General features: G+C 28.1%; 1 protein-coding gene across 1 annotated transcript; it reads right to left on the bottom strand.

Annotated features, from left to right (window-relative positions):
* Positions 1-2,628: 2,628 nt before the first annotated feature.
* LOC119669845 (limbic system-associated membrane protein) lies at positions 2,629-6,737 on the bottom strand. The gene is made up of 7 exons (XM_038079876.1): positions 6,659-6,737; positions 6,177-6,515; positions 5,852-6,121; positions 3,800-3,897; positions 3,445-3,747; positions 3,215-3,385; positions 2,629-2,819 (listed from the first exon to the last, which is right to left on the bottom strand). Exons 1-7 carry the CDS (start codon positions 6,699-6,701, stop codon positions 2,679-2,681), a joined length of 1,365 nt encoding a protein of 454 aa, XP_037935804.1. The 5' UTR covers positions 6,702-6,737; the 3' UTR covers positions 2,629-2,678.
* Positions 6,738-15,511: the final 8,774 nt, after the last annotated feature.

Here is a 15,511-nt window from a genome sequence, read left to right as displayed (position 1 = left end):
GGAATGAAAAGTAAAAAGTCGACAAAAAACTTATTTATTTGATGGGCAAATTTTGGTTGCTTTTGTTATGCACAACACTGTATGTAAAGGAAAAGTTGTATGTAGGTATACACAGAATAGTTGGACAATCTCCAAAATAATAACGGAATTTGCTTTTAAGCATTTTATTAAAAAATTTAAATTTTGATATGACGATATTTATTTCATTTTTACATAATAATATAATTTCTTAATATTAACACAATACAATAATTTACGTCTATAATTCATTTTACTAGTACTTGTAAGTAATTTAATTTATTAAAATTAATTTTAAAATTGTATTTTCGTTTAAAAATATTTAAAATTGTATACTCGTAATATTACTTATTTTTAATACATATTAATTCGTTAATTTTTTATAAAATTTATTACTAGTTTAGGATACTGCAGAATATTTATGGCAAATATGAATATATTAATGTCGTCTGAATATAGTGAACAGAAAACTAAAGAAAATTTTTGTTAATTCTAATTAATTTATTATAAGGGAATATATATTAAATATTCAGTATAAAATAATTTTGTCATGATATAATAGAAGAAAATAATAAACACATTTTTATTTTTTAGTGTGAAATTAGGTAGTTTGGAATTTTTTATTATTCACACAATGACTCTGCAGCTAAGTAATATTTTTTTTTGTTACATATTAATTTTACCTTAGCAATAATAAATTTTATTTATAAATTTTTTATGATTTGTATTAATTGGTTTTGGAAGAAAATAATTGTATATTATTTATTATTATTATTATTATTATTATTATTTTTATTCATGATAATGCGAATTTGCGTTTATTTCTATTGACTGTAATTGTGTGTAATATTCTCTTAAATTTTTAAAAACGTTCTATGTACAAAGTTTTTGTGGGGAATATATTAAATATAGCTACTATATAATATTCATATTAGTTTAGCTCAGGGTATTCGAAAATTATTACCCCGAACTGTTTAATTTCTTGTTTGCAATGTTCAATTTAATTAAGCCGTGATATTTATGTTTTGTGGTGCGTATTGCAATCTTTTTTAAATATGTAATATTGCGCAAACAAACTTTTAAAATATTACATATATACATTTGTTTAAGTATTAATCTCTTTGAATTTGACATTTCGTTTATAGTTATTTTACTTCGGTAAAATTATTCGAATTGTCGTTAGTAAAATACCCAATGTTTTATTGTTTAATTATTAATTTTACTAAATTTAGTTTCTTTCAACAATTAATTTAATTATTATAAATTAACCAAAAACAGTTTTGTCATTTAGTTTGTTTTGGGTTGATTTCTACTAAGACTAGCTAAGAGCTCTTATTATGTTTTCTTATAATATAATTAATAATATTACTTATTTATATAACTTCACTAATTACTTTTAACTATTAATCTATATGTGGTTATTACTTTATTAAATTATACCATTATAAATTATCAATACTGTTCTAATTCTTATATTTATTTTTACACACATAATTAATAATAATTTATTATTTTACTTTTTATAAAATAATTACTTTGATAGTAGTGACTACCAAACTATTATTTATATTAATTTTATTTTTCTACTTGTCTATTTTACAAATTAAATCTTAATAGGTGCACACGGGGCAGTAATATATCTTAACAAGACTGAATTTCTAACATAATGTTAATAACAAATTCATAATATATAATAAATAATGCATACATATAAATAATACATACATATAAATAATATATACATATAAATACGGATACAATTTCTGTATCAGTCGGCAGATACATTGATTATCAATTTGTAGACATTTATACTGATTATACCTTAAGTATTGTAAAAATAATATACATTTTAAAATCAACTTGAATTGAATTCAATTCAATTCAATTCAACAAAAAATAAAGTATGTACAATAAAATAAATTAATTTAAAATATTTCAACATTGAAGAAAAAAATAAAAATTGCTAATTAAATTATTATAATGCATCTAACATAGACAAACAAACAATATGTATAGTTTTGCTCTACAGTTAAGTTATGAAAACTTAAAACATCGGTTACACAAGTAAAAGCTTTTAAATTTTTCTTTTATTCCTCTATCAATTCGCTACTCTACTGTCATTTAGAACGTGTTTAATTTTTCTTTTATATTTTTATTCGCTTATTTTAAAAGTCTTATTTGGTAAATACTCGTACACTCGAATTATGAATCACCTATTTTTTAGTAAAACAATATCTCTTTAAGCCGCGCCTTTAAACTGCTCGCCACCCAGCCACCCATTAGATTTTATTGGACTACTTATTAACAATACAATATTTACACTAACTTCTTGATGTGTTCTAAAGCAAATGGCGGTTTCATTTCTTTGGTGGTTCACAAATGAACACAAAAAGTTTTTCATTTTAGTACAAAATATTTTCATTTTAGTACAAAATAAGATTGAAAATTAATTCTGCAATAAAAATGAACTTCGATTTAAATATGCATGGCATTAAAAAGAATTTTATGAATAAAACCCTCTAAGGTTCAATTCTATAGATTAAAAATATGGTAAAACGCACTAAAATCTGTTTTAAAATAAAATTAAATAAACAATGAAGGTTATAAATATTTAAGGTATAAGGCACATTTTACAAATTCAAAAAGAATAACATAAAAATTTAAATTAAAAAAATACAAATGGTAAAAAGTAATGATAAATCTGTCAATATGCTATTTGCTCCATTTGCCATTTTATATTCCATGTCTAAGTCCAGAAGTAAATCATGATTTCTCGTATAAAACTGGTGGATATCGCTTATCTAGAGAGTAAGAGAAAAATATTATTTATAAGTCTATTTCCATTCCTTCGTTTCAAGGAACGCTTATTTGACTACGGATTTTAATAAAGACGTCTTTTTAGAGCAACTTCTTCCACAGCTCTATATGTAAAACTAAGATAGTTTTCGATATATCGGGCTGTAAAGATGTCATCCATCATCTGTGTAACTAATGTTGCACAATAATGTAATGATAACACTTTGTGTTATCGCAATCAATATGCAATATATACGAATTTGAACCTTGATATCTTAAGTAGTAAACTATATTGGCATGTAGTGCAGCAAAAGAAGTTGCTCATAATAGCTGACTCTACTAAGATCCATTAAAATTGGAATGATGCTCTTATTTCTGTCTATTATAATTTAACACTTACTTCATTCCAGCCATATTTATTTTTGACTTGTACAATCACTTCGTATACTGCATTATGCTCCAAATTACGTATAACGTGTGACATTATAAAGTGAGTGGCATCAATACGGATTGGTGTAGGTTTAATATGAAAATCATGCCATTTTCCTGGATGCTGATAGGTTTCATTCATCTTTAATGAAATATGTGATATGTATTTAAAGAAAAATTATCATATAAACAAATAGTTACCAAAAGTCGTCTGTATAGTAGTTTGATTTCTTCCAAAGGTGGAATTGATTCGATAGTCCATGTTAGATTGTAATGATCCAAATAACCACTAAGAGCAGGTGATATAAAATCAGCTGGGCCTGGTCTTCCTGATACTTCAATATACTTTTTGGTCCTACCCAAAGCATTGTCAGCAACACAGCTATAATTTCCAAAATCAGATGGCTGAAAGTTTCTTATTACTAAACTGTATCTGTCATCTCTTGGATACATGGACCGTCTATCAGTAGGATCTAACAAAAATGAATTTTGATACCAAAGCATCTGAATGGAAAAAAGGTTAGACATGTATATCACGTAATTTAAAATTTTTTACCTCAGAGTTAACGTCTCCATGGACTACACAAACAAGTTCTACATCATAACCTTCAGCTGCATGTACCCATGATTTTTCAACTGTTATTTCAGGTGGTGCTAAGAAGTTAGTAAGCATATAAATAAATTATATTATTGTACATTCGAATGTTTATAGAAAAAGATTTGATCCTTTTTTATAACAAATAATGTAACCCATAAATGCATATATAATATGGATATATTATAATATACGTATAATATAATAATGTTACCAGTAATTAAAATAGTTATTATTTTAGCAAATAAGGGAATTAATTATACTGTGAAATATAGTTTAATATAAGAAATTACAAATAAATAACACTTTAAAAATAAATAAGATTTGATCAAACGAAAATTGATTGTTGATATGTTAAAAATATCCAGAATCATTTTCCAAAAAATATTATGTTATGAGCACTAAATTTTTTTAAAAAGATGTTAATAAAATTTAAATTTATATAAGTTGCTAATCAGTTCAGTACGTCAATACACTTTCTATAAGCTTTAATTAAGTTAAGGACTCTAAGGAAGGATGGGTCTGAGGATAAAGACCCATCTTTTGCCATTACGAAACGCTAATACATTACGCTTGATAATGTTCTTATCCAAAATCAGTTGTTTTGCAAGAAAATATTACTCCTGTACAAAAGCTGATATTGTAATGTAGTCATCTAACAATTTTAGATGCTAACAACTTTAGGTTTAAGTTAACTTTAGATACTAATATAACATGATCATATAACCGTGATAAAATATTCTTCTCGTTGGATCTCACATAATTTGACGAAAGCTCAACCAAACAAGAACTCAAGAACTGCAGTCGGTACTTTAAAAAATCTATCTAAAATTGTGATAAATTAAAATTTCAAATTTATGTCACGTTGAATTCATGTCAATAAAATTTATTTACACTCATATTACTTTGAAGCAAATGGTGTATTCTTTTTTAAAATAAACTGATTATGTGTTAATAGTACCATTAAAACAATGCAGAATGATGAATTTTGAATGGTACACCATCTTTTGTTTAACAAGATTGTTTGTAAAATTGAGAAAAACCAACGTCAAAAACGGATAATTTTCCAACACAAAAATGAGTGATCTACAAACAACTTAATTTCATGGATCATCATTTATATTGTCCTGATCTGGCATCCAATTATCTTTTCTTGTCCCAAAACTTTCTGCTGTGTTATCGAATCAGTCCTAAAATCCCAAAAATACATAAAAAATAATAGAATAAATAACACTAGTTTACAGCCAAAAATTTCCAAAGACGAGACTTATATTTCCTATAGGGAAATTTTCCGTAGAACTCGAAAATCACAACGAGTTTTTTTCCTGTGTACCGTTTTCGAGTTATTTGAAAAAAAAACCGTTATTTTGACTTTTCTCAAAACATCACCCTACATATGGCCCCGTAACTTTATTTTTGAAGTCACCATTTTGACAGTTATTCGGTTTTTAGTTAGATAATTCTAGTCAGCATTTAACTTTGCGAAATAGTCAAAACATTATTGCATTGTTATTGAAAACAATTCCTCATTTATCGTGGAATAGTGTTTGATCTGAAGTATTTTCAGCCTCACCTTGTTAAATTCTATAAACCTTAAGCAGTGTATTTTATTCGGGGAAACATTTGGATTATTTTGCGATGTTAAGTCCTAACAAGAATAAAATTAGGGATTGAGGTGTGAAAAATATTATAGAATCGCGTTAACAATAACAATAAGTTATTGCTCTTCAGCGAACGTTATTATTATGCGGTTGTTAAAGCTGACCAGGAAATAAATATGCTTTCGTATAGAAAACTTGTACATTTGTCAGTACGAGTATTTTTCGCTAAATTTGGGTTTATATTACTTCTGAAATGTAGTGGATATGTTTAAATTTAGATCCATTTTGTAACATAAGCTGATACATGATTAATTGCTAGATCTTTTAAAACAATTTTTTTTAACCTAACTTTATTATTTTATGACTGTTCATCTAAAGGTCAATCTTAGCTTCTTAAGAATTTTGTACTTACATAAAATTGTTAATTGTATATCCATTGAAACTCGTTCCTTGACTCCATTATCTGCAGAACATTGGTATATACCCGCATGATGTCTATCAACGTTTTCCAAAATTAAAGTGGAACTATCAGATAAATGCGTGGGGCCAGAGAACACATCTTTTTTAAACCAATATATTGTAGGTACTGGATTTCCCGATGCTTTACATTCTAATGTTACTGTACTACCTTTGCGAGCGGTAACTTGCCCATTGTGTGGTAGTGCCCTTAAAGTTGGTGGCACTAAACAATTTATTTAATATAAGAATATTTACGAGAAAATTTAAACTAAATCTACCTAAAATTTCCACTGTATGTACTTGATCTCTATTTTCTTGATCTCCTAATTGGCATATATAATCTCCTGCATCTTGAGTTTTTACTCCATTGATTTGCAAATTATAGTCACCAACTATTTTAAATCTTGCATCTCTAGTTATTTTAAGATGACCGGCGGTTAATACAGAAGATCCTTTCCTCCATAAAAGCACAAATGAACCCAGATTTTGTACTTTGCATGGTAACTCAATCGTTTCACCTACAATGACCTTATATAGGTGGCCGCGAGATAAAAATTTAGGAGCAGTTGTGGGAGAATCATTTTCAGACATCATAAAAGATCCATTAGGTAGAGTTGCTATACAAGACAGAATTTTGTAAAGTTAAAGTAATAAATTAAATTATGTTATATTAACAAAGATATACAAAAATTTTAAGTACTAGTTTATAACAAAATGTTTTATAACTAATGTAGTACATATATGATTTTTATCTATTTACCTATTTGTGGTATGAAAAACGCTATGCCTAGAAATAAAAGCATTATCCTTGTACAATATGGATTTAGGATTAAATTCGTAATCATCTGTAAAAAAAGTATTTAATGAATCAAACATATTTTGAGCTTAACAATAATTTTTTCTTATTGTTCAGTAATAGTATTAATAATTCATAAAATCTAATTAATCAAAATATTATATAGGTATGAGAATATATAGAATATTATACAATACATAATAATGCACTTCTCACAAGAGAAATTTTAAGTAGTAAAGTAAAACAGAAATCTACACATATAGCAAATGTAAGAAAATAAAATCAATTTGGCAACATATATACCTAGATTGGTTTTCTAGTACTACACTACCAGTTGACGTAGCAGTGTAGTACCCATTCGAACACAATTTATTACAATATATTCATTACTTACTATGCATATGATTACTGTGAAGTGAAATGTGAATAGTTACTATGTATATAATATTATTTTTATATATTTTATCTTCTACTTTTCTAATAACCAGTGACAGTTTCGTTGTGAGAAGTTCGTTAATAGAGGAATCAGATGTATTTTAGATATATGGAAGAGGGTTAACCTCTGTTAACCCTCTGATACTAAATAAATATTTTATGTTTCGAATAAATATGAAAACTTAAAATAAATTTGGAAAAGTTAATATACTTTATAAATAAATTTTTCTGATATTAAAACTTTTTTAATTATCAAGAAATCCATTTGTACTGTAATAAGAAAGTACATTGTCATTTCTTCGCCTTATATTAACCATTTCTTTAAAAACATACAAATTTTAAAGAATTTTAAATGTATTTCTGTCTCAAGGCGGTATCCATTATATTTTCTAACTAGTTATGTAACCAATACACTAATACTTCGATTGGCGTCGTTAATTGGGACCGACAAAATTCGAAACATACTAAATTTACAAAAATATTCTGATTTTTGAGCACTTGATGGAAAATTACCTTCTAATTCATTGAATATCAGTCTTATTCTGAATTAACATTTGACTCAATGGCATTCTGCTTTGATTCTGATTTTCTCTCCAAATGGATAGATGGGACTCCATTTCTGCATCACGACAACAAATTGTTCTTACAGTAGTTGGAACTAAGCCCAGAATTCTCTCAATGCCAGCAGGTTTTCCTCCAAGTTTGAAACGATTCAAAATGTTTAACTTTTGTTCCAAGGAAATTTGTTTTCGTTTTTGACTCATTTTTATACTTTATAAAGCAGAAATTTACTTTTCCACTACACCACACAAATGTAAACTGACACTTTTTAACACTATCCTCTTTTAAAAAATGTGACCTACAAGAAATAAAATGGGAATCCCCTCTGTACTCATGTATTAAAAAATGACGCAAGTCGAAGCCAAAACTAATTTTTTTAGCGACGCAATTCGAATCAACGCAAATCGGGACGACGCAAATCGGGACGACGGAAATCGGGTCGATGCCAATCGGTATATCATGAATCGAGGTATTAGTGTACATTTTTCACTTTGTGAATGTTTAAGTATGTTATTTTTTCCACACTTCTGCATTTTTGCTATATAAATTCAAGACAATTTTATAACTCTCGAGCCTGACATTGAAAAGGAAAGTACATTCGGAAATGTGAGTAAAGTTAAAAAGGTTACCAGTAATTGTATCTTAAGATATTAGTAGTTGTATTACAAGATAATGTCGGTAGTGGTCTGCTGTACGTGCTACTAGTTCGTACTAGTTTACTATGTCTACCAAACATTAATTTCGCAAATGATTTGACTTAATTAATTATTTCGAAAACTCGTCACAACATTTATGAATAAATAGTAATTTATGAATAATAATAATAGTAATTGAATAAGACTTGCAGATACTCATGAGAAAAAACTTAAAATAAACAGCCAAACGATTTGCGTAATTATTGGACCACCCATTGTGATCCTAGGGGGATCCACTTAGGCCTATAGGCCCATTGTGCTAAATAATTGGAGTTAGTTGTGTTAATTTTATAGATTGGTTAACGTTGCTATTTGTTTTTTTTTATTCAAAGTGTTCCAGTTTATATTGTATGGTTTATTGGAAAGGTTACAGAGTAATCCAGTAGCCGATATAATGACCTTATGTTTATTTGTGTTTATAAAATGTGCATCTAGCCTGGTTTCCATATTATATTTATTTATGAAGGTGGAAGTATGGCATTTTAGTACGAAAGTCTGTTGTTTTTTTCTCTTTACTTTAATCAAAGTTCCTCCTTAAATTTTATGCAAACTGAGTTCTATCAGTTTTACAAATATTACTTTTTTAGAACCATTTTAATAGAACACGAGTACATGTAAAAGCAAGTTCAATATAAACTTAGTGTGTTCGCGTAGGTGCGAGACCCAATTTCATTTGATATTTATGTAAAATTAGAATTATCGCGCCCTTCGTTATTTCGGTATTTTATATATTATTGAAAATAGATTTGTTTTTTTTTCCTCTACACTAAAATACTAAATTTTTATGATAATTTGTTAGCTCCTAATCAGTATAAGTTTATGCATCTGGAAATGATTAAGGGCACAATATTATACCTATATGGTATAAATCTTGATGACTTGCTTTTAAAATTACTTACAAGATTTTTTAATATGTATTTTATTACATATAATAATAATATATATAATATATATAATTATATAATATATCTGGAAAATTTGACGTTAAATTACAACTTATTCACAAAAATATGGTTCTCGCCAATAAATATTGGTTATCGCCCGTGCGACTAGTGGAATAACATTAGCATGACTTTCTCAGCATTACGTTCCTAGATTAGGTTCTATACATAAGAAAGAACAAATCATGCAACAAATAATGCTTCTACGAATAGAATAGTTTCGAAATTTAACAATTAAAAATAAAAAATATAATTAATTAATTAATTCAATTATTCTACAGCTGGTTTATGATGTCGTTCTAATATAAACACAGCAAGTAAAATTGTTAATAAAAACTTTCATAGCAAAAGTAACAAAACTCCAGCAAAAATATGTGAACATAAAAAGTCAAGTACGGCTTTGGATCAGTTGGTTAAGGTGCGCTGATTCTGAGCTTCATATTTGGCAGGACCCGAGTTCGATTCCTGGTACTTGCAGTCTCAAAAATAATAATTTACGAATAATTAAATATAAGAATTATTTCCAAGACCACTGATGAAGGGTATTTGGCAATACTGGAAACAGCTGTATGGTCAGCCAAAAATTCAATTAATAATTTAAAAAAAATAAATTTTTGTTGTTGTTTCACTTCTGTTCGAAAACATCTTTATAATATATATATATAATATACATAATTTAATATATACATATGTACTTTTAATATATTGCCCGTAATAAATTGTACAATTCCTTTACTAATTTGAGAACATTAATTTCTATAACTTTGGATTATAAGCATATAGGTATTTTTAAAACCGCTTTCATTATGAATTCATATCTGTTAAATCTGTTGACTGTAAAGATCTAAGACGATATAGTGTCAAAAGATATTTGATTTAAGTCCTGGATTCATGATGTTTCTAGTGGCTGGAATGTTTAAAACATAGTAAGAAAAATTTTATAAAATTCTGCAATTAATAAGATCGAGTTTTTTGCCAAATGAATATTTCTTTAAATAAAAATATTTCTTTAAATAATTTCTTCTTTCGCTGCCTCAGAAGTCTTTCTAATATCTTCTAATATTTGTTTTGGTGTATTGGTTAAATTACATTATTTTATTTCTATCGTATACCAACTAAATGAATTTAAATTAATAAATTCATAAAACTAAATTTAACATTATAACCGTGTTTTTATTTTTGTCCAAAACAACTATGAACGTATGTATTTGTTTTTGCGTTCCCCCATTCTATACAGGGATTTGTATTAGCCCTCGATAGCATCTGGTTTGGACAGCCCTACCCTACATCATCAATTGCTCTACGAGCATATTTTAAAAGAAAGCGAGAAAAACGGAGATTGTCATAGTTTTTAATTGTTTAATTAGTTATTTTTCGTAATACGTAATATTATATTATGTATAGTAATATAGGATAAGCCAAATCGTCGTTTATTTACTTTGATACACTTTACGGTACTTGCAATATCTTGATAGTGTGAAAGTATCAAGATATTTGTAATCTATCTATCACTGTTTTTTATAGATAAATCAAAATTTTCTTTTATTGTTTTTTTAAAAAATTGTTAAACTCATGTAGGAACATGTAAACATTAATATGTCTCATATATATAATACTTTATATTAAAATTTATTAAAGAAAATTTAAAATTACATTAAAAATTATAATTACAAAGGACACTGGTCCTTATTCTGAACACTCTCATTGCTTCAGTGATTATTTTAAAATTTTAAAACACATCCCATAAATGGTATAGTCTTTAAGAAATCATCAGAAACTGTATAACAGAAACACATATAATTGCAATATTCTCACTCCTCTTGGAGATTCAAAACATATCCGTAACTTCATTATTTGCACATTATATTATAAGTTTAACTGTTAAATAAAAAACTTCTTAATATGTTTATTGAAAAAATTTTGTGATTACTGGAGACTTCTAATATTAGGACAATTGATAGTCGCCTGATAACGAAAATATGTAAGCACGAATATACTGTGTATGTATCACAAATCATATATTTTTAAATGCGATCAAGTTATTTAAATAACTATCCTAAGAATAGTTGATAGAGCACCTGGATTAAATAAAATTTTATCGGTTGAGATTTTTGGCAGAAATGCATAAACATGAATAATTCGAAAGTACACATAAAACATGATATTAGGATACATTTTTTAACTAATTTATAGTTCTCACTTTTTAATAACTTGTTACTTACTTTTCGTAGGATTTATTATTCAAATTAATTGTTCTTTTGCTTCCGTAAGCAGTTTGTTTTTTTTAGCACAAATAAATTTTCTTATTACAGAAATTCTTAAACTTATTTTCCAAGTAAGTTTGTGAAATTTTATTTATCCCCTTAATATTCCAGTGAACTACGCATGTGCAAAATTATGTGCGTTCAAATTCCAACCTTCCAAGTGTCATATACGGTTTTTTTTAACATGTTGCTGATACAGAAATCCAATGGATATTTCAAAACCAGACATGTTTAATTTTCTTAAAATTTATTGTTGGTATTTACTCATAAAGTGTCACGTAACTCTGGGCTTCAGAAAAGTAGACACGGAAATTTAAATTGCATCTTATTTGCTACATGGGATAGTCCAGAAGCCTCATCGTCTTGTGCATTCATAACTAAGATATACCTACTTTAGAAGAAAAATATTTATATCATGCATTTATCCTAAATATAATAATATATTATACAGAATTTAAATTAAAATTTTTGAATTTATATTATGATATATTTAAATGAATTACAATATTTCTTCTGAGATATTTCTTATGCGTATTGTCATCGGAAAGTAAGTCTTTAAAACAAAATTTTGCATTAGTGGACATGTTGATCTTCCACAAACGTTGCGTAAATAACTATAGATTATAGTCTTTTAGAGTATAATTATTGATTATAGTACCATTGGGATTATTTGAAAGGGGGTAGTGCATTGCGTCCTAAAAGACCTATTGTGCCCCTTTGCTGGATTAGAGTGTTTCTTCCTTTAATGAAAGATAATATAAAGCTTATCTTTCTTAGTCTTCAATCACTATGATCCATGAAATACCTTCCTATGTGTTTCTTCCGCTTGTGCATCAATGCCGAGCACTCCCCAACCACATGGTATGCAGTTTCTCTCTCTTCTCTACAGTATCTGCAGTCTGAGTTGGATTGATTTCCTAGCTTTGTTAGGTGATTACTCAATCTACTGTCACCGGTCAATAATCCCGTGATGATTCATAGGTTATTTTTTGATTATTCTATGCAATATTTGATGCATTTTAGGTTGGAAGTCCCTAAAAGCATATAAGATTGTGATAGTCTTGACAACCTTTCCCAATAGAGGTTTCTTTCTTTTTCCTCAGCGGCGTTCAAAAGAATGGATAGAGTTTCTTTACAAAGACCACAGAAGAGTTCTGGGGCTATCATTATTAAAGCCGTGCCTATTCTTGCAAGTTCGTTTGCCATTTCATTGCTTTGGATACTAGCATGCCCCAGAATCCATATTAAGTGCACCTGATTGTTCCTTTGAGATATAGTGTGTAAAAATATTAACACCTTTTGATATCACTACGCAATGATAATGAAATAAGTAATAATTAAAAAATTATATATAATACAATAAAACACTCATTATTAATAAATAAAAATTAATTCATTATTTAATTTAATTATGGTATAAGCTTAACGCTTCAAGTTAATTCAATTTTCAACTGGATTATTTTGAAACTAATTTTGTTTTTCCGACTTAATTGTATTTTTTCACAATCAATTTCTTCAGCTGCAATCTTGTGTTTCTGGACAACAATTATTTTAATTCTTCGCCATATTCTTGGTACTCGCTTGTTCGATTAAGACTAGATGCTTCTGGCATAGCTATTGTGTTAATACGTGAGAGTCTGCTACTATATTGTCTTCACCTGACGAATGTACAATATTGGTTGTAAATTCTGCTATGCAGCTCAGATGACATAATTAGCTAGGAGATATCTTGTTTGTTTTCTGCTGAAACAGCTTGTGATCAGTGCGGATGACGAAATGATGCCCTTAAAGCTGCTGACGAAAATGCGTATACTGGTAGAAGTTCTCTGTCATAGATGCTGTAATTCCCTTTTGCCGATTTAAGCTTGGCGGAGAAGAACGCTACTGATTTTTACTAGTTGATATATGTTATTTGCCTTATAGTTTTCAAGTGATGTGTTGAGTTTTGCTGTTCGAATTATTTCTGTTTTATCTATCTTCTTGCATTCTTTTAGTAGGATGCTAACCGGTGCTTGTAGCTGTGCTGCTCGGGGACTGTACTTTCGATAATAAGTGACAACTTCAAAGAATTGACATGTACTGTCTTAGTTCTGACATAATTTTGAATGACTAGAAGGGAATTTCTTTAATACCAGCAGTTTTCCAGATTTTCAACAAAATAATTATAGATAGAATCGCCGGAACATTAAACGCAGTTATTCGAAAAACTCAAGCAGGTTTCCGTCAGGCCTCAAAACTGAATGCTGCTTTATATCTAACATTTATTCATTTTGAAAAGACGTTCGATACGCTTAAGAGAAGTTACATAAGTCTAGCGTTAAACGCTAAAAGTATTCCCAACAGGATCATTAATATCTTCAAAAAGAGCTACGAAGGGGCCAATAGCAGAGTTTTACATGAAGGTGCACTCAGCAACAGCTTTAATTGCAATAGTGGAGTGCGACAGGGCTTTCCCCTCTCACCGTTATTGTTTATTACAGTCCTAGACGTTGTTCTCGAAGTAGTGGAAGAAAGCCCAATTGGCATCGGCTAGAAGCTGAATCAAAAGCTTGGTCATTTCGAATATGCAGACGATATAGTATTGTTAGCAAGCAGATATACTGATATGCAAACTCTCGTTAATAGCGTATGCGAACAGTCAGTTAAAGTCGGTCTAAAAATCAACGCGTTAATGATAAAAACAATGAGAGTGAAAGCAAGCAATCAATCGCCCATCCTTTTAAACGACCATAATATTGAAGATGTGCATGATCTCGAATACCTGAAAAGCGTAGTCAAAAAATGCAAAAGGTTCTTTCGCGTTGTCTAAAAAAGTTTATAAAGATAACAATAGCTGCGGTTCAGCAAACCATGATCCGGTTAATTTTACATGCAAAACAATAATAACAGGGTGAATCAACAATTAATCTAGTTCACATTTTGGTTCAATGTGGAATGTATGTACAAAATAAAAGTGAAACGTATATTAATGAAAATGTCGTTGACAATGCGATTTTAACATATGATACGGTGCAGTAAAAAATATAAAAATAAAACTGCTTTAATATTTATTTATTTTATTTAACATGTTATTATTATTTATTTTTTTGTTTTATGTATTATTATTAATTTCTTATGTTTTATTATTATTGAAAATTGTTTCTTGATAATATATTAAAATAAAATAATTTGAAATGAATATATAAAAATTAAGATAAATTCTTATATTTAATTAAAACAACAATAGGCTTTTTCGGTGGCTCGCAAGTACGGCAAAAAACAACAAGTTGCTGGCCTACACTGGCCGAAATGTACGCAAAACAACAACACTATTTTCTCTACATCGGCCACTATAGGTATGCACACATCGGCCAGTAAAAAAAAGTGTTACATACGCAATAAATGAACTATTGTGAACCTTCATTGAAAACTCCAACGAATATTGCAATTATATGTCAAAAATCATATATAAATAAAAATTTAAACAAAATTCAAAAATTTCATAAATTGGAAAAAAGAAAAATTTCAGTGTTTTATTTGAAATTTTCAACTTTTTTTCCATTTCTTTTAATTTTTTAATCATTTTAATTTTCAATCTATGTTAATTATTTATTTTTGTACAAAATTTTTGCTATTTGTCAAAACATAATACTTGACAGATTACAACAGTGATGCCAATAGCACGCATGGCCAATATAGGCCATCATGCATTTTTTGCAACAATCTGTCTACAACATATATTATGCAATTTGCCCATAATAATAATAATAATAATAATAAAAGGTATTCGTGAAAATTGCCCAACAGCCGGTACTGCGGCCAGAAGAGACCTATTGTACCAGTTTCACTATTGATTAAACAAAGCCCCTTAAAGCTTTGTGAATAAAGTCTAGAACTAAATCTAGAGAAGAGTTCTTAATCTGTTCTGGTGACAGAAATTCC

Source organism: Teleopsis dalmanni, chromosome 1 (genome assembly GCF_002237135.1).
Source record: "Teleopsis dalmanni isolate 2A chromosome 1, ASM223713v2, whole genome shotgun sequence".
Lineage (NCBI taxonomy): Eukaryota > Metazoa > Arthropoda > Insecta > Diptera > Diopsidae > Teleopsis > Teleopsis dalmanni.
This window is presented reverse-complemented; position numbering and strand designations above follow the sequence as displayed.